Source organism: Coenobita brevimanus, chromosome 23 (genome assembly GCF_032717465.1).
Source record: "Coenobita brevimanus isolate Jiangsu-jjx chromosome 23, ASM3271746v2, whole genome shotgun sequence".
NCBI lineage: Eukaryota > Metazoa > Arthropoda > Malacostraca > Decapoda > Coenobitidae > Coenobita > Coenobita brevimanus.
The window spans coordinates 51,531,450-51,550,529 of NC_136976.1; the positions used below are offsets into that span (position 1 = coordinate 51,531,450).

Genomic DNA, 19,080 nt, shown 5'->3' on the forward strand with positions numbered 1-19,080 from the left:
AAATGACCGGCCTGCTTCCCATGGTGGCATTACATGATCATAGAGCCTACATTCACTTCCTGGGGATCGAACACACGCAAGGCCATCACTCAGACAGTGGTGTTCTAACCACTGGACTACAGGCGCCTAATATGGAAAAAAAAAAAAAAAGGTAATACTAAAATCAACCTGTACACTGTGGACAGGTACAATCGTGAATTTTGAGCCATGGTTTCTGCTCACCTTCTGCCCCTGACTGACAGAAAGCCGCACCCAGGGACTCACATCGAACCAAGACCCGTGAGTGTTCTCAACAGCTTAAGGGACTTTCTATCACGTCTTTCTTAGTGATTCATATTCACTCTGACATCTCAGTATTTTCTTTCAAATATTTATATTCTCTAATACCGATATAAACTGCAAAAATATCATATAAGGGAATATTAACGTGCCATAATCAGAATTAAGCTGGTAAGGAAGAGGTGCTGGAAACCCTGCTAAACTGTCGAGATTACAAGCCCTGATATTGGCAAGTCGAGGCTTTTCGTGACTGCACGAACGAAGAGTATATTGCTATCACGACCTGCTCCTCGCATAGCTCATCAAACATTGCAACTGCCACCATTGCAAAACAAAAAGACGTTCATTCGGTGCGAAACCCTGGCTACGAGAACGACTCCCTCCAGCCAGTGGTTAAGGACAAAAGCAGAGAAGACACATGGCTGAGGAAGTACCTAAGTGAAGCCGTGATGGATGACACAATCTGGCCAATAAGACGGTTCAGGTTGGTGTAGGTGGGTCGCTCGATGTCCAGGTTCCTGCGGCAGATGTCATAGATGGCCTCGTTGTCCACCATGAAGGCACAGTCAGAGTGCTCCAGGGTAGTGTGGGTCGTCAGGATGGAATTGTACGGCTCTACCACGGCTGTTGACACCTGCATCATGGGGCGAAGAAAAAAAAATTATAAGTAATGCCTATCTACTGCATGTGGATCATTAAGGCACACAATCAATTATTTTCTAAGTCTTAGTCTTCCCAAAGAATACGATCTGCAAAAGCCGGTAACACTCAGGTCCCCAGTCATTGTACTGCTAGCTGAACAGATATGCTGGGAAAACAACTTTATTTAAGAAACTGGCCGACCTGAGAATCGAACTCGGGTTTTCCCTGTTAGTTGGACGTGCTAAAACATGCACCACCGACTACCTGGATGGAAGGTGGTTGGCCAGGAGGAAAAAGCAAATGATGGCAAAAGTGCAACAAGTGTTGGCAAGTGCCATATTATTCGTTGTGAGATGTAGGAACTGATGATTGTCTGCCGCACTCCACAAAATTATTTTAAGGCAGGTGACTGACCTAACCCCCTGGCGGCATTATGTGACAGAAAAACATTCTTCTGCCTATTAATGTGCGGCCATGCTTACTCCAGACATGTGATGGGCATGATGAAATTAGTCGCGTATTAGTGTTGCCTCGTTAACCCTTTCATGGTGACACAGCTCCAGTATTCTTTTCTAGTGAAGGCAACGATTTTTTATTTAAATGATGGTGAGCACAGGGGTCTGAGAGTGCAGACGTCGTCACCGAGAACCCTAATATGGTGGGGAAAACTATGATTCTATTCCAGATAATGCTAAAAGATTATACTCAGCTGAGTGACTCATATGGGTCTGAGAACATTCATACAGTCACCATTAACCCTTTCATGATCTGAACAACTAAAATGTGCTATTGCAGATCCTGCCACACCATTTTATGCAGCTGAGAATATTTAGTCCGAAACCTGATCGCAATCCTGTGTCTCGCTTCTTGTCAGTCACATGTTTCAGGCAAGCGTATCCTCAGCTTCAGGGATTCAAGCCGATGAACAGAGCACCTGACTTTCGTAACGGCCCGCTGAGTAACTGGCCAAGGCTAAATGGAACAAGTAAAGTAAGTGATAACTGCTTAAAGGAATGCACTGTATAAAGGCAGTTGGTAAATATGTAAAACTCCTATTTGATAAAGGGTACCTATGATAGTCATATAAAAATTTAACAGGTAAATGTGAAAATCAATATTGGCTACGTTCATTCAGCACCATCATCATCACCATTACTCCAGCTCTACACCCCACCTAAGATATGGGATTAAGTAGAATCCGAAAATCAAGAGAAATACAGAAAAAATATATATACTGCAACAATGAATAATCATTAAAGATCGTAAATATTCCTAATGATGAAGGTTCACTGCTAAAAAGGCAAATCATCTAATACTTGACAACTTAATTTTTACAAGGCCATACCACGCTGGAGGATTCTCAGGAGGGAGCAAGGCGTCAGGGACGATGATGATAAGTTAACTGATGAAAAGATAGTAAACAAAACGGTGACAACTACAAAAACAGTTTATGAGGGAAACAATAAAAAATAATTACATCAAATCGAATGAACTTCAGGCACCAATATCTGACAGAAATATAACAGCTTTGACTATCAGAACTAAAACATCTTTGACTAACATGAATAACACAACTACCCCAGCACCATATCTACCCGTCATAAATCCTACCACAACCACTTCAATTCTTAACCCCCACCACAACCACCCCAATTCTAAAACCACCACCACAACCACCCCAATTCTCAACCCCCACCACAATCACCCAAACTCTTAACCTTCGTCACAACCACCCCATTTCTTAACCCCTACCACAACTATCCAAGCACCGTATCTATCCGTATCCTAATTAATACCACAACCACTCCAATATTTACCCCCTCCCATAAAGACCCAGCCAACCACCAACCTGAGGGGCAGGATAGATAGAGAACTCCAGTTTGCTCTTCTTGCCGTAGTCCACGCTGAGCCTCTCCATTAGCAATGAGGTGAAGCCCGAGCCTGTGCCGCCCCCGAAAGAGTGGAAGATGAGGAAGCCCTGAAGTCCCGTGCACTGATCCGCAAGCTTCCTGATGCGGTCCAACACCAGGTCCACGATCTCCTTGCCAATGGTGTAGTGGCCGCGGGCATAGTTGTTGGCAGCGTCCTCCTTGCCTGTGATCAGCTGCTCGGGATGGAACAGCTGCCGGTATGTGCCCGTCCGTACCTCGTCTGTCGACAGGGAGGCAGATGTTGTGTTGGGGCCATTGCAAAATCAGGGTTATCAGGTCAACAGACTTAATGGTTTCTTTATTGTATGCACAGTCAATTATACGAGGTACCTATACTAATTCTTTGAAAATATTCATAGCATAAGCTGCTACTGTTGCTGTTGTGGCACCAAGTCCATCTGATTATTAACTCAGTCAACTGCAAGCCGAGGATCCCCTCCAGCAGTTCACCATCCTCCTTTCAGGAAATGGGAAGGAAGGTAAGGGATATTTCTATAACAATGCAATGGAGCTTCCGGGGTAACTGGTGGCACTAAGTGGCGGCATCCCTCTCCAGCACCCATACTATGCATCATGTACACAGTTAAAGAACTCCCATTACTCTCTCCACAACCCTGCCTGTCAGTCTCCAGACTGGTGGACTAAAACTGTCAGCAGTGCCCTGGCAGCTTGGTTGCCACGCCCAGCACCAGTTTCATTCATGGTGTGTAAGGAATCATTTAATGCCTTCATCTTCTCTTCATACCCTCCTCATCCACCCTGCCAACATACACCACATCCACCCTGCCTACCCACCCACCGACCACTGTGACCTCCCAATTAACTCTTTCAGCAAGGTGACGTCTTTAGATATCAATGAAGATGACAACTAGCCCTTCCAGTGCTGTCTCCAACCAGAAGAATAAAATAATCTGAAGATGGCAAGAGCAAACTTAAAAAAAAAAAAAAGTCACCGAATTTGCGGGGATAAGAAGCACCTTCCTAGGGATTTCCCATGGAACTCACACCTTCTCGGGAGCACGTTGGGTATAAGATTGCTATTTAGTATTTTTGTCTGCACCCACACACCTGCCCCACACCTGATACCCACAATAAGCTGAGTAATACAGTTAAAAATAAAGGGACACAAAAGAATTCCTACCAACAGTAATCTGCTATGGTGACCTACTTAACTAGGGAATATAAGATGCTGAGTAAATACCTGCCCTGGAACCATCTTCGTGGAGTTGTGACTGACTCCTTTCCCACCCTGCCAAGCCACCCACTGGAGTCCCACCTTGCCATGCCACCCACCTCCCACCCTGCTAAACCACCCATCTCCCACCCTACCAAGCCACCCATCTCCCACCGTCCAAGCCACCCATCTCCCACCCTACCAAGCCACCCATCTCCCACCTGCCAAGCCACCCATCTCCCACCTGCCAAGCCACCCATCTCCCACCCTGCTAAACCACCCATCTCCCACCCTGCCAAGCCACCCACCTCCCACCCAGCCAAGCCACCCATCTCCCACCCTGCCAAGCCACCCATCTCCCACCCTGCCAAGCCACCCATCTCCCACCCTGCCAAGCCACCAACCTCCCACCCAGCCAAGCCACCCACCTCCCACCCAGCCAAGCCACCCATCTCCCACCTGCCAAGCCACTCACCGACCACCGTGGGCTCCAGGTCGACAAAGACGGCCCTGGGGACATGCTTGCCGGCGCCAGTCTCGCTGAAGAAGGTGTTGAAGGAGTCGTCGCCGCCGCCAATGGTCTTGTCAGATGGCATGGATCCATCGGGCTGGATGCCGTGCTCCAGGCAGTACAGCTCCCAGCACGCGTTGCCGATCTGAACACCAGCCTGGCCGATGTGCACGCTGATACACTCACGCTGTGGGCGGGGATAAAGACAATTATTCACTCTCTCATGCCTCGAACAAATCTAGTATCATTTTCACACTGTGTGGGTGGTAATGGCAGTTATTATACCTCTAATGCCTAGGACAACTCTAGTGTTTTCCTGTCGCATGTAACGCCAAACAATTTTATTCATATGACGCTGATACATTCACGCTGTGGGTGGTGTTCAGGTACAATTAACCATTTCATTACGATGACGTATTTTTACTTTTATTCTCGCTGCCTTTCGACAATTTTGCTTTAGCTTAGGGGTGATTTTTCAAACCAGACGGGTTAGATATAGCCTTAAGTAACTGCATCAACACTAGAGATGTTTCTGTTCGTTGAGTGATGTTTCGTGATGCCATAAGTAAAATAAAAAATACGTCATCGACTTGAAGGGGTTAGCCCGCCTAATGTCGCAACAACTCTAGTATCCAAGTGTAGCCGACGCCGAACAGTTTTATTTACCTGAGAGTTAAGTCATACGAACCGGAGAGACAATGCTGTCATCATTAACTCCTTCACGTCCGCACAACTCTATACAGTCTATTTCAGCAGACGCCAAGCATTTTTATTTATCTGATGACGAATTAAAAGATCTTGAAACAGTTAATACCGTCATCAACAACCATTTACCTGTGACGAGTTTCCACGATCCGAGTATATTCGTCCGTCGTAAGCTAGAACAAAACACGCAGCCCTTAATACCAGCCAACACGCTACTCAGGACAGATTCTTGCATTCTTGTTGCACTGGGCTCCTCCAAGTTAAATAAAATCGCCTCATGACCGTCAGAACAAAATACAAAGTAGGCATATCGCAGGTGACGGGTTACTAGTGACAATGACATGATCTGAGATGCAGTGGTTCTGGGTACAGCATGGCATTCTGGGGAACTGGGGCTTGTAAAATGACACCAGACACTCACTTATCATCATTATCCCGACCTCTTTTTCCCACCCAAGGACAGGGGTGCCTAACAGGGTCCAGCCAGCAAGAGAACACAAAGGAGAAAAACATCAGAAGACAGTGTGTTGCCGAGTCTTAGGGATCTGACTGACTGCTATTTATTTCATGTCCAAAGGCGGTTAAAACAAACAGACGCACATATACACACAGGATTAAAACACGCACACAAACGCACAACAGGTCTTTTCAGCTGTTAAGTCTGCAATGAACTTACCTTATTCACTCCGAGGACATTTTGAAATTTATTCACGCCAAAATTTCATTCAATTTACAACTGCCCCCTAGTACAAAAATAACGTCTAATCCCTCCAGTTGGAAAAATGTCGTACCAGAAAAATCAAATCGTCTGGCGGTAAGAATAATAAATAAGAAATTGGGGTTCGGTTTGGCTGGCATATATCTGGGATGGTGAGAAGTGCACCTACCCAAGGAAATATTACATCGCCTGCCGTGATCACTTCTAACACCTCTTACCATAGGCTCGTACAGTACTCGTATTTTAAGTGGGATAGCAGGTTTCGTAGCAACAATTTCTTACCGATTCCCTCTCTCTATCTCTCTCTTTGCATAGATAGACAGACAGACAGATAGATAGATACACAGATAGATAGACAGATAGACAGAGATAGATAGACAGATACTGTAAATAGATAGATAGATAAACATCAACATTTGCTTTGCTATCGACGTACATCAATAACATGGAAGAGGATATTGAGGCGTAATGTGCAGATTTTCTCGCTAAAGAAAACATGTTACGAAATCGTCAAAGGCACTTAGAATACCATCTTAATGTTAGTGATTAGGTGCGGTGTGGATGAGGCAGGTGTGGCAGGTAAAATCAGCATATGAAGGGGTAGGGGTGAGCAACGTGACAGGGAAGTAGGGAGTGGGGTTTGTGTGGGTGTGTGGGGAGGGGAGATGGGTGTGTGGGGCAGGTAAGAGAAGGGTGTGGCGAGGAGAGAGTGAGGCAGTGTTTGGGAGCTCAGGGGAAGGATTAGGGGATCAAGAGGAATGTGGAGAATGAGAGATATTGGTGTGTGTATGTGTGTGTGTGCGTGTGTGTGTGTGTGTGTGCGTGTGTGTGTGTGTGTGTGTGTGTGTGTGTTAGGAGATATGTGTGTATGGAAAGATTGGATAGCAGAAGACTGAGGTAGGGGAGGAGCATTGGGAAGAGTGAAGGTAGGGGAAGGATGGGACTGCGGAGGAGGTGGGGGCAGGGAGACGGTGCGGGGAGGGGCAGACGCCAACTCGATATTGTCATGGGGGGAAAGGGGAAGACGACAAATAATGTAGGTGGGGGCGTCCGCGATCCTCCATTCACTCACTCGATGTAGTGCTTTCTTCAGCTAGCCCCACTCATTGACATGCCACGAGTAAATGGTTTCATGTAAATTAAGATATTATATAATGTTGTGGGTGGTAAACTTACAAGCACGACACAGCTGCCTCGTTTAGTGGTTTAGGTGCTGTAACCGATGTGACCCAAATAAGGCTTAAATCTAATAAGTGGATGGCGTATGCTGCTCACCCAGTGCGATTCAGGTGCGAGTGACTGGCCATTCTTGCCTTGAATATCTGGACTCAATAGCCCAGCTCCAAATATTAAAGCTGCAAATGGGGCAATAAAGGTGTAACACTGAAGTCGTATTAGGATGTGCACTGTATTGTCTTTCCACGAGTTGACGACGGTAACGCAGATCCCACCCAGTTAGGTGTAATTCGTAGTGAATATTGATGCTGTAAAGTATGGGACAGTTAAAGGGAAGGACAGGTGTGTGGGTGTGGGATGGTGGGGTATGGAGGGGTGTGCGGGGATGGTGGGGTAAGGAAGGGTATGTGGGATGGTGGGGGTAAGGGAGGGTGTGTGGGATTGTGGGGGTAAGGGAGGGTGTGCGGGGATGGTGGGGGTAAGGGAGTGTGTGTGGGATGGTGGGGTAAGGGAGGGTGTGTGGGATGGTGGGGTAAGGGAGGGTGTGCGGGGATGGTGGGGGTAAGGGAGGGTGTGTGGGAAGATGGGGTAAGGGAGGGTGTGTGGGATGGTGGGGTAAGGGAGGGTGTGTGGGGGGATGGTGGGGTAAGGGAGGGTGTGTGGGATGGTGGGGTAAGGGAGGGTGTGTGGGATGATGGGGTAAGGGAGGGTGTGTGTGGGATGGTGGGGTAAGGGAGGGTGTGTGGGGGGATGGTGGGGTAAGGGAGAGTGTGTGGGATGGTGGGGGTAAGGGAAGGTGTGTGGGATGGTGGGGTAAGGGAGGGTGTGTGGGATGGTGGGGTAAGGGAGAATGTGTGTGGGATGGTGGGGTAAGGGAGGGTGTGTGGGGGGATGGTGGGGTAAGGGAGGGTGTGTGGGATGGTGGGGTAAGGGAGGGTGTGTGGGATGGTGGGGGTAAGGGAGGGTGTGTGGGGGGATGGTGGGGTAAGGGAGAGTGTGTGGGATGGTGGGGGTAAGGGAGGGTGTGTGGGATAGTGGGGGTAAGCGAGAGTGTGTGGGATGGTGGGGTAAGGGAGGGTGTGTGTGGGATGGTGGGGCAAGGAAGGGTGTGTGTGGGATGGTGGGGTAAGGGAGGGTGTGTGGGATGGTGGGGTAAGGGAGGGTGTGTGGGATGGTGGGGTAAGGGAGGGTGTGTGTGGGATGGTGGGGTATGGGAGGGTGTGTGGGATGGTGGGGTAAGGGAGGGTGTGTGTGGGATGGTGGGGTAAGGGAGGGTGTGTGGGATGGTGGGGTAAGGGAGGGTGTGTGTGGGATGGTGGGGTAAGGGAGGGTGTGTGGGATGGTGGGGTAAAGGAGGGTGTGTGGGTGAGGGATGGTGGGGTAAGGGAGGGTGTGTGGGATGGTGGGATAAGGGAGGGTGTGTGTGGGATGGTGGGGTAAGGGAGGGTGTGTGGGATGGTGGGGTAAGGGAGGGTGTGTGGGATGGTGGGGTAAGGGAGGGTGTGTGTGGGATGGTGGGGTAAGGGAGGGTGTGTGGGATGGTGGGGTAAGGGAGGGTGTGTGGGGGTTGGTGGGGTATGGGTGGGTGTGTGGGTTGGTGGGGTAAGGGAGGGTGTGTGGGATGGTGGGGTAAGGGAGGGTGTGCGGGATGGTGGGATAAGGGAGGGTGTGTGGGATGGTGGGGTAAGGGAGGGTGTGTGGGGTGGTGGGGTAAGGGAGGGTGTGTGGGATGGTGGGGTAAGGGAGGGTGTATGGGATGGTGGGGTAAGGGAGGATGTGTGTGGGATGGTGGCGTAAGGGAGGGTGTGTGGGATGATGGGGTAAGGGAGGGTGTGTGTGGGATGGTGGGGTAAGGGAGGGTGTGTGGGGGGATGGTGGGGTAAGGGAGAGTGTGTGGGATGGTGGGGGTAAGGGAAGGTGTGTGGGATGGTGGGGTAAGGGAGGGTGTGTGGGATGGTGGGGTAAGGGAGGGTGTGTGGGGGGATGGTGGGGTAAGGGAGAGTGTGTGGGATGGTGGGGGTAAGGGTGTGTGGGATGGTGGGGGTAAGGGAGAGTGTGTGGGATGGTGGGGTAAGGGAGGGTGTGTGTGTGGGATGCTGGGGCAAGGGAGGGTGTGTGTGGGATGGTGGGGTAAGGGAGGGTGTGTTGGATGGTGGGGTAAGGGAGGGTGTGTGGGATGGTGGGGTAAGGGAGGGTGTGTGGGATGATGGGGTAAGGGAGGGTGTGTGGGATGGTGGGGTAAGGGAGGGTGTGTGGGATGGTGGGATAAGGGAGGGTGTGTGGGATGGTGGGGTAAGGGAGGGTGTGTGGGATGGTGGGGTAAGGGAGAATGTGTGTGGGATGGTGGGGTAAGGGAGGGTGTGTGGGGGGATGGTCGGGTATGGGAGGGTGTGTGGGATGGTGGGGTAAGGGAGGGTGTGTGGGATGGTGGGGGTAAGGGAGGGTGTGTGGGGGGATGGTGGGGTAAGGGAGAGTGTGTGGGATGGTGGGGGTAAGGGAGGGTGTGTGGGATGGTGGGGGTAAGGGAGAGTGTGTGGGATGGTGGGGTAAGGGAGGGTGTGTGGGATGGTGGGGCAAGGGAGGGTGTGTGTGGGATGGTGGGGTAAGGGAGGGTGTGTGGGAAGGTGGGGTAAGGGAGGGTGTGTGGGATGGTGGGGTAAGGGAGGGTGTGTGTGGGATGGTGGGGTATGGGAGGGTGTGTGGGATGGTGGGGTAAGGGAGGGTGTGTGTGGGATGGTGGGGTAAGGGAGGGTGTGTGGGATGGTGGGGTAAAGGAGGGTGTGTGGGTGTGGGATGGTGGGGTAAGGGAGGGTGTGTGGGATGGTGGGGTAAGGGAGGGTGTGTGTGGGATGGTGGGGTAAGGGAGGGTGTGTGGGATGGTGGGGTAAGGGAGGGTGTGTGGGATGGTGGGGTAAGGGAGGGTGTGTGTGGGATGTTGGGGTAAGGGAGGGTGTGTGGGATGGTGGGGTAAGGGAGGGCGTGTGTGGGATGGTGGGGTAAGGGAGGGTGTGTGGGATGGTGGGGTAAGGAAGAGTGTGTGGGATGGTGGGGTAAGGGAGGGTGTGTGGGATGGTGGGATAAGGGAGGGTGTGTGGGATGGTGGGGTAAGGGAGGGTGTGTGGGATGGTGGGGTAAGGGAGGGTGTGTGTGGGATGGTGGGGTAAGGGAGGGTGTGTGGGATGGTGGGGTAAGGGAGGGTGTGTGTGGGATGGTGGGGTAAGGGAGGGTGTGTGGGATGGTGGGGTAAGGGAGGGTGTGTGGGATGGTGGGGTAAGGGAGGGTGTGTGGGATGGTGGGGTAAGGGAGGGTGTGTGGGATGGTGGGGTAAGGGAGGGTGTGTGGGATGGTGGGGTAAGGGAGGGTGTGTGGGATGGTGGGGTGAGGGAGGGTGTGTGGGATGGTGGGATAAGGGAGGGTGTGTGGGATGGTGGGGTAAGGGAGGGTGTGTGGGATGGTGGGGGTAAGGGAGGGTGTGTGGGATGGTGGGGGTAAGGGAGAGTGTGTGGGATGGTGGGGTAAGGGAGGGTGTGTGGGATGGTGGGGTAAGGGAGGGTGTGTGGGATAGTGTGGTAAAGAGCGTGTGTGTGGGATGGTGGGGTAAGGGAGGGTGTGTGGGATGGTGGGGTAAGGGAGGGTGTGGGTGGGATGGTGGGGTAAGGGAGGGTGTGTGGGATGGTGGGGTAAGGGAGGTTGTGTGGGATGGTGGGGTAAGGGAGGGTGTGTGGGATGGTGGGATAAGGGAGGGTGTGTGGGATGGTGGGGAAAGGGAGGGTGTGTGGGATGGTGGGGTAAGGGAGGGTGTGTGTGGGATGGTGGGGTAAGGGAGGGTGTGTGGGATGGTGGGGTAAGGGAGGGTGTGTGGGATGGTGGGGTAAGGGAGGGTGTGTGGGATGGTGGGATAAGGGAGGGTGTGTGGGATGGTGGGGTAAGGGAGGGTGTGTGGGATGGTGGGGTAAGGGAGGGTGTGTGGGATGGTGGGGTAAGGGAGGGTGTGTGGGATGGTGGGGTAAGGGAGGGTGTGTGGGATGGTGGGAGTAAGGGAGGGTGTGTGGGATGGTGGGGTAAGGGAGGGTGTGTGGGATGGTAGGGTAAGGGAGGGTGTGTGGGATGGTGGGGGTAAGGGAGGGTGTGTGGGATGGTGGGGTAAGGGAGGGTGTGTGGGGTGGTGGGGTAAGGGAGGGTGTGTGGGGTAAGGGAGGGGTGTGTGGGATGGTGGGGTAAGGGAGGGTGTGTGGGGGGATGGTGGGGTAAGGGAGATTGTGTGGGGGGATGGTGGGGTAAGGGAGGGTGTGTGGGATGGTTGGGTAAGGGAGGGTGTGTGGGATGGTGGGGGTAAGGGAGGGTGTGTGGGATGGTGGGGTAAGGGAGGGTGTGTGGGATGGTCGGGTAAGGGTGGGTGTGTGGGATGGTTGGGTAAAGGAGGGTGTGTGGGATGGTGGGGTAAGGGAGAGTGTGTGGGATGGTGGGGTAAGGGTGGGTGTGTGGGATGGTGGGGTAAGGGAGGGTGTGTGGGATGGTGGGGTAAGGGAGGGTGTGTGGGATGGTGGGGTAAGGGAGGGTGTGTGGGATGGTGGGGTAAGGAGGGTGTGTGGGGGTTTGGTGGGGTAAGGGAGGGTGTGTGGGATGGTGGGGTAAGGGAGGGTGTGTGGGGGGATGGTGGGGTAAGGGAGGGTGTGTGGGGGATGGTGGGGTAAGGGAGGGTGTGTGGGATGGTGGGGTAAGGGAGAGGTGTGTGGGATGGTGGGGTAAGGGAGGATGTGTGGGATGGTTGGGTAAGGGAGGGTGTGTGGGATGGTTGGGTAAGGGAGGGTGTGTGGGATGGTGGGGGTAAGGGAGGGTGTGTGGGATGGTGGGGTAAGGGAGGGTGTGTGGGATGGTGGGGTAAGGGAGGGTGTGTGGGATGGTGGGGTAAGGGAGGGTGTGTGGGATGGTGGGGTAAGGGAGGCTGTGTGGGATGGTGGGGTAAGGGAGGGTGTGTGGGATGGTTGGGTAAGGGAGGGTGTGTGGGATGGTGGGGTAAGGGAGGGTGTGTGGGATGGTGGGGTATGGGAGGGTGTGTGGGATGGTGGGGTAAGGGAGGGTGTGTGGGGGGATGGTGGGGTAAGGGAGGGTGTGTGGGGGGATGGTGGGGTAAGGGAGGGTGTGTGGGATGGTGGGGTAAGGGAGGGTGTGTGGGATGGTGGGGTAAGGGAGGGTGTGTGGGATGGTGGGGTATGGGAGGGTGTGTGTGGGATGGTGGGGTAAGGGAGGGTGTGTGGGATGGTGGGGTAAGGGAGGGTGTGTGTGGGATGGTTGGATAAGGGAGGGTGTGTGTGGGATTGTTGGGTAAGGGAGGGTGTGTGGGATGGTGGGGTAAGGGAGGGTGTGTGTTGGTTGGTGGGGTATGGGTGGGTGTGTGGGATGGTGGGGTAAGGGAGGGTGTGTTGGATGGTGGGGTATGGGTGGTTGTGTGGGGGAATGGTGGGGTAAGGGAGGGTGTGTGGGATGATGGGGTAAGGGAGGGTGTGTGGGATGGTAGGGTATGGAAGGGTGTGTGGGATGGTGGGGGTAAGGGAGGGTGTGTGGGATGGTGGGGTAAGGGAGGGTATATGTGGGATGGTGGGGGTAAGGGAGGGTGTGTGGGATGGTGGGGTAAGGGAGGGTGTGTGGAGTGGTGGGGTAAGGGAGGGTGTGTGGGGGGATGGTGGGGTAAGGGAGGGTGTGTGGGATGGTGGGGTAAGGGAGGGTGTGTGGGGGGATGGTGGGGTGAGGGAGATTGTGTGGGGGGATGGTTGGGTAAGGGAGGGTGTGTGGGATGGTTGGGTAAGGGAGGGTGTGTGGGATGGTGGGGTAAGGGAGGGTGTGTGGGATGGTGGGGGTATGGGAGAGTGTGTGGGATGGTGGGGTAAGGGAGGGTGTGTGGGATGGTGGGGTAAGGGAGGGTGTGTGGGATGGTGGGGGTAAGGGAGGGTGTGTGGGATGGTGGGGTAAGGGAGGGTGTGTGGGATGGTGGGGTAAGGGAGGGTGTGTGGGGGGATGGTGGGGTAAGGGAGGGTGTGTGGGATGGTGGGGTAAGGGAGGGTGTGTGGGATGGTGGGGTAAGGGAGGGTGTGTGGGATGGTGGGGTAAGGGAGGGGTGTGTGGGATGGTTGGGAATGGGAGGGTGTGTGTGGGATGGTGGGGTAAGGAAGGGTGTGAGGGATGGTGGGGTAAGGGAGGGTGTGTGTGGGATGGTGGGATAAGGGAGGGTGTGTGTGGGATGGTTGGGTAAGGGAGGGTGTGTGGGATGGTGGGGTAAGGGAGGGTGTGTGTGGGATGGTGGGGTAAGGGAGGGTGTGTGGGATGGTGGGGTAAGGGAGGGTGTGTTGGATGGTGGGGTAAGGGAGAATGTGTGGGGGAATGGTGGGGTAAGGGTGGGTGTGTGGGATGTTGGGGTAAGGGAGGGTGTGTGGGATGGTAGGGTATGGAAGGGTGTGTGGGATGGTGGGGGTAAGGGAGGGTGTGTGGGATGGTGGGGTAAGGGAGGGTATATGTGGGATGGTGGGGGTAAGGGAGGGTATATGTGGGATGGTGGGGTAAGGGAGGGTGTGTGGAGTGGTGGGGTAAGGGAGGGTGTGTGGGGGGATGGCGGGGGAAGGGAGGGTGTGTGGGTTGGTGGGGTAAGGGAGGGTGTGTGGGGTGGGGGGGTGTGAGAGGGTGTGTGGGATGGTTGGGTAAGGGAGGGTGTGTGGGATGGTTGGGTAAGGGAGGGTGTGTGGGATGGTGGGGTAAGGGAGGGTGTGTGGGATGGTGGGGGTATGGGAGCGTGTGTGGGATGGTGGGGTACGGGCGGGTGTGTGGGATGGGGGGGTTGGGTGGGTGTGTGGGATGGTGGGGGTAAGGGAGGGTGTGTGGGATGGTGGGGTAAGGGAGGGTGTGTGGGATGGTGGGGTAAGGGAGGGTGTGTGGGGGGATGGTGGGGTAAGGGAGGGTGTGTGGGATGGTGGGGTAAGAGAGCGTGTGTGGGCGGGTTGGGTAAGGGAGGGTGTGTGGGATGGTTGGGTAAGGGAGGTTGTGTGGGATGGTGGGGTAAGGGAGGGTGTGTGGGATGGTGTGGTATGGGAGGGTGTGTGGGATGGTGGGGTAAGGGAGGGTGTGTGGGGGGATGGTGGGGTAAGGGAGGGTGTGTGGGATGGTGGGGTAATGGAGGGTGTGTGGGATGGTGGGGTAAGGGAGGGGTGTGTGGGATGGTGGGGTAAGGGAGGGTGTGTGGGATGGTGGGGTAAGGGAGGGTGTGTGGGATGGTTGGGTAAGGGAGGGTGTGTGGGATGGTGGGGTAAGGGAGGGTGTGTGGGATGGTGTGGTATGGGAGGGTGTGTGGGATGGTGGGGTAAGGGAGTCTGTGTTGGGGGATGGTGGGGTAAGGGAGGGTGTGTGGGATGGTGGGGTAAGGGAGGGTGTGTGGGGGGATGGTGGGGTAAGGGAGAGTGTGTGGGATGGTGGGGTAAGGGAGAGTGTGTGGGATGGTGGGGTAAGGGAGAGTGTGTGGGATGGTGGGGTAAGGGAGAGTGTGTGGGATGGTGGGGTAGGGGAGGGTTTGTGGGATGGTGGGGTAAGGGAGGGTGTGTGGGATGGTGGGGTAAGGGAGGGTGTGTGGGGGGATGGTGGGGTAAGGGAGAGTGTGTGGGATGGTGGGGTAAGGGAGAGTGTGTGGGATGGTGGGGTAAGGGAGAGTGTGTGGGATGGTGGGGTAAGGGAGGGTGTGTGGGATGGTGGGGGTAAGGGAGGGGTGTGTAAAAGTGGGTGGTGGTAGAGAACAGGGGTGTGGAGTGGGAGGGGAGTGTGAGGTGTATGGGGAGAGGGAGAGTATTTTGGGGTGTGTGGCGTGCATGGGGAGAGGGGCAGGGGCAGGGGGTGTGGTGTGTCGCAGTGGCCAGTATATCGATTATACTCACTATATGTCATGACCTGCAGGCATAGGGGAGGGAGGAGGGGGGGAGGGAAGGGGTAAGGGAGGGAGGAGGGGAGAGGGAAGGGGTAAGGGAGGGACGTGGGGTGAGGGGCGGAACGGGTGGGGGGCAGGGAGATGAATCAGGGTAATCATTAGTATTTTGTGGTTGGTACTGGTGTTGCAGAGATGAGGTGGGTTGGGTGGTGTGGCGGCGAGGGTGGCGTGGGGTTAACCTGGGCTGAAGTTGGTCAGGGTAGATTAAGTTTACTTGTGGTATGTTTAGTAGATCAAACTGGATTAGGCTGTTTGGTTACTTTATTAATAGGTAAAGACAGATCCGGATTGGACAACTCAGGTTACATTGCAAAATTAGCTTGCCATTATCATTATTATAACTATTATTATCATTATTATTATCATTTTATTTATGATTATTATTATTATTATTTTATTTATGATTATTATTATTATTATTTTATTTATTATTATTATTATTTATTATTATTATTATTATTATTATTATTATTATTATTTTATTTATTATTATTATTATTATTATTATTATTATTATTATTCAACGACACTAAGTGTGAGGCCCACTCAAGACTGTATGCGGACTATAAACACTTGAGTTCCGGTAGAGGGTACAAATTGTCCAGAAAAAGTTATTAACAATGGACATATGCATTAACCCCTTTTCAACGCCTGGGAACTCTCAGTATTCGTAAAATCATAAACGGAGTGTTTTCCAAAGTGTTGTGACTGAAGGAATGAAACACCTAGCCTAGCCTGTATTTTTAAGTTAGATCAGGTATACTGTCAGGTTAGGTGTCGCTAAAATCAAATAAATGTTCAGTAACTATACAGAATCGATATTGCAACAGAGTACAATTTTCTGAAGCTCTAAAATATTCCAGCAATATTTATGGGATGTGCGGACTGCATAATACTTAGCATAGCTGTTCTGTAAGTTATATATACTGACATTTAACATTCAACCATCACACGACACAACTCTTCCTTACAGACAAGACGAAGCACTGAAAACAGGTACAGTTCATCCGATCAATACAGTATAATACGCAAGTATACTGTGGAGCCCCATCTTACCAGCCATACACATGGATGGCCTTCATAACAAGCTGAGTAAATCCGTTAAGAATAATACCTGGATGAGCAAACACTGCATCTACAAATCGCTTTCACACACACACACACACACACACACACACACACACAAACAAAGTAGCCCACACACAGTTATGAACATAATAAGCATACAGTTTATCACTTCAGTACAGGATTCCTCCCATCCTTGTAGTATTATGCACCACCACCTAAACCACAAAGTATCAAGGTCAAACATCCTCTCTACGGAATGTAACGGCTCAATAAAGAAGGGTTTCAACTGACGATACTTAAAAGTTATAGCAAAAAAAATGGTTCTTTAGCCCAAGAAAGTTAATTAGCCTTCGGAAGATGCAAGTAATTTTCTCACGAATATCATGTAGAAACAGATCTAACCATTTAATTTGTCATTACCATTAGTCTACATATCAAACGAAATAATGCTGTTATTTGGCAGACTGAATTAAGAGAGCATAAGATGAATCTGAATATCATCAGCGTTCCATCAACGTACACTATGTGCAATATAATACATAGGCTTAAAAGCAAGGGCATGGTTGTATAACCTAGCCAAATTTTTCACAGTGACTAAAAGACATAAATTATGCTGGAGTTGGAGCTAAATGTGGCTCAGCAGACACAACGTCAATCTGTTTGTACAGTTCCTGGTTAAAAACAAGAAATACACCGTTCACACAAAGTTATACTGAATTCTTATATAGTTGCAAGTCATGACTAAGAGTCATTCACACCTCTGAGCGCAAGAAGGATACATACTGTAGATTCATAGAATAATTTAAGGGCATTTCAGTCATTTCAAGTCTCATTTAGGTTTAGTACGGTTTATTCGGGTCTGACTAATACCGTAAGGTCAGTGTGCACCCATTCAGATTTCCTTTGATCCGTTCAGTCAGTCTGCTTCATTTCAGTCATGTACCATGTATATCCAAGCAGATAAATATAGCCTTTATTTGTTAAATTTTGGTCAGCTCAGGCCACTTGGGGTTTATCAAATCGCTTCATGTCACTACAGAATGCCCCATGCCCAGGAGCAAGTTTGACAAATACAAATCCTATCAGTGCAATGGTGTGCCCGATTTGACAGTCCAGGCCTTTCCGATATTCTCAGGTTCACCCAGATCCATCACATCTATTCATGTCCATACAGATCAATCAGGGTCATAACGTGGAAAGCCGTGTCAAATATCAGACATATCGTAGAAATGGTTTGCAAGATAGGAATCCAGGGGACATGCTAGTATGTTTGTTCTTGCTGTTACCCAATATTTCATTCAGTTTATGAAAGGCCTCTCGTACTGCACATATTTATTATTGCTATATCTAACCCCTCCAGCTCGAAAAATCTATTCTAAACTAAATAACATCATCACACAGTATCAAGAAGAAGGTAAAAGAGGATGCCAGCCGGATTCAGGGTGTCACTATCCAGCACAAGAGGCAGCGATGGGTGGGGTGGGCGGGAAGGAGTGGTCGCAGCGAAGGTGAGGGTGGCATACCAGCCTTCGAAGCACTCATTCATCCGCTATTTATTCTGCATATTACACCTCAGTGTCCTCTTATATGTTAGTGATACAAACTGTGTCGATATTAAGAATAAGATATAACAGATTAGAGTTTGGCTCTCTGTTATCTTGTTTTTATTTTTTTCTTGGAGGGAATAATCTTGCGGGCTTCTGGCCTTTGGTTCCTTCTTCCTTGCATAAAAAAAAAATATATATATATATTATAGGGAACGTGCAAAATAAATCAGTAAGGGAGAGGTGCGATGATGTCTCGTGTGATGTTTACTGAGTGGACCAAATAAAGTGTAATTCAAATATTCATCTAAGGAAGCAGAAAAAGAGGGGTGTGGATTAGGAGGGGGAGAGAAGTGTGTGTGTGTGTTTTTTTTTTTTTTTTCGCAATGCGTTTCTTTCCCATCATCACAGAATGGAATCTCAGCTTACGTACGGTACACCAGATTTCCCTTAACAGTTCACTTGCCACACTGCAGTATATTAAGTAGGTACACAGATAGACTGACTAGCTGATGGAATGGCTGGTTGGCTGACTGACAGAGAGAGAGAGAGAGAGAGAGAGAGAGAGAGAGAGAGAGAAAGAGAGAGAGACCACTTTCTGTCAATGAAGAAGTGACCTGCTCATACCCGATGCTTAACGCACGGGTGTAGGCCTGGGTGTGGAAGACTTATGGAGTGTAGGGTGAAAGTGTGCATGTGGAAATTGTGTTGTCGTGGCTGTGTTTGTGACTGATTAAGTCTATAGCCTACATGTAGTAGTGGAAACCTCAACAGGATGCGAACTAGTGAGACTACATGAAAGGGTATACTACTGCATCCTCTTAAATATCCGCCCCGGGTGGGACTGATCTCAGATCAGAAGGACTGGCAGGGGTAAACTGTGTTAATCCGACTGCCGAAGGTTCCTGGTATGTAAAATAAACGGATGACATAGATTTAGATGCGATAAGTACAAGATACAGAATGGACAGTTTATACGACACAGATAGATACCAGACAGGCAGATAAACTGGACAGCCTGGTGCGTGACATAGACATGGGAGTTCCACAAATAAATCAGTCAAGTAGGCTATGTAGCCTACACGTCCAGTGCGTCTAAGCATATCGCAATGAATTGTTTATCGTGTTGTTGGTAAGTCAATGCTAAAGGAACATTTCAAGATACCCGGCTTTTAACGCGAAGGCGTTATTTCCCCAATTAACTGAAGAAACTAATATGGTTTTAGCCAAATTTCGCAGCAAACAATGAAACTACTTTGATTTCGTTAGTCAGGGTAGTTTTAAGAAGCAAATGAGATACAAACTTGTCCAAGAGCCTGACTCACCGTCCCGAGAATCGATTTTAGGCTGAGGGAGGTCTGAGCACAGG

At 51.2% G+C, this 19,080-nt stretch overlaps 1 protein-coding gene across 1 annotated transcript in view; it reads right to left on the reverse strand.

The window, feature by feature from the left end:
• LOC145392857 (tubulin alpha-1A chain) overlaps positions 1-19,080 on the reverse strand; it is a 39,541-nt gene that overhangs the window by 7,335 nt on the left and 13,126 nt on the right. The window contains exons 2-4 of the mRNA XM_080267142.1: positions 4,502-4,724; positions 2,771-3,072; positions 714-913 (exon numbers count right to left, since the gene is read on the reverse strand). Of these exons, the coding sequence (XP_080123268.1) occupies positions 714-913; positions 2,771-3,072; positions 4,502-4,724 (725 nt within the window). The remainder of the gene's footprint in view (positions 1-713; positions 914-2,770; positions 3,073-4,501; positions 4,725-19,080) is intronic.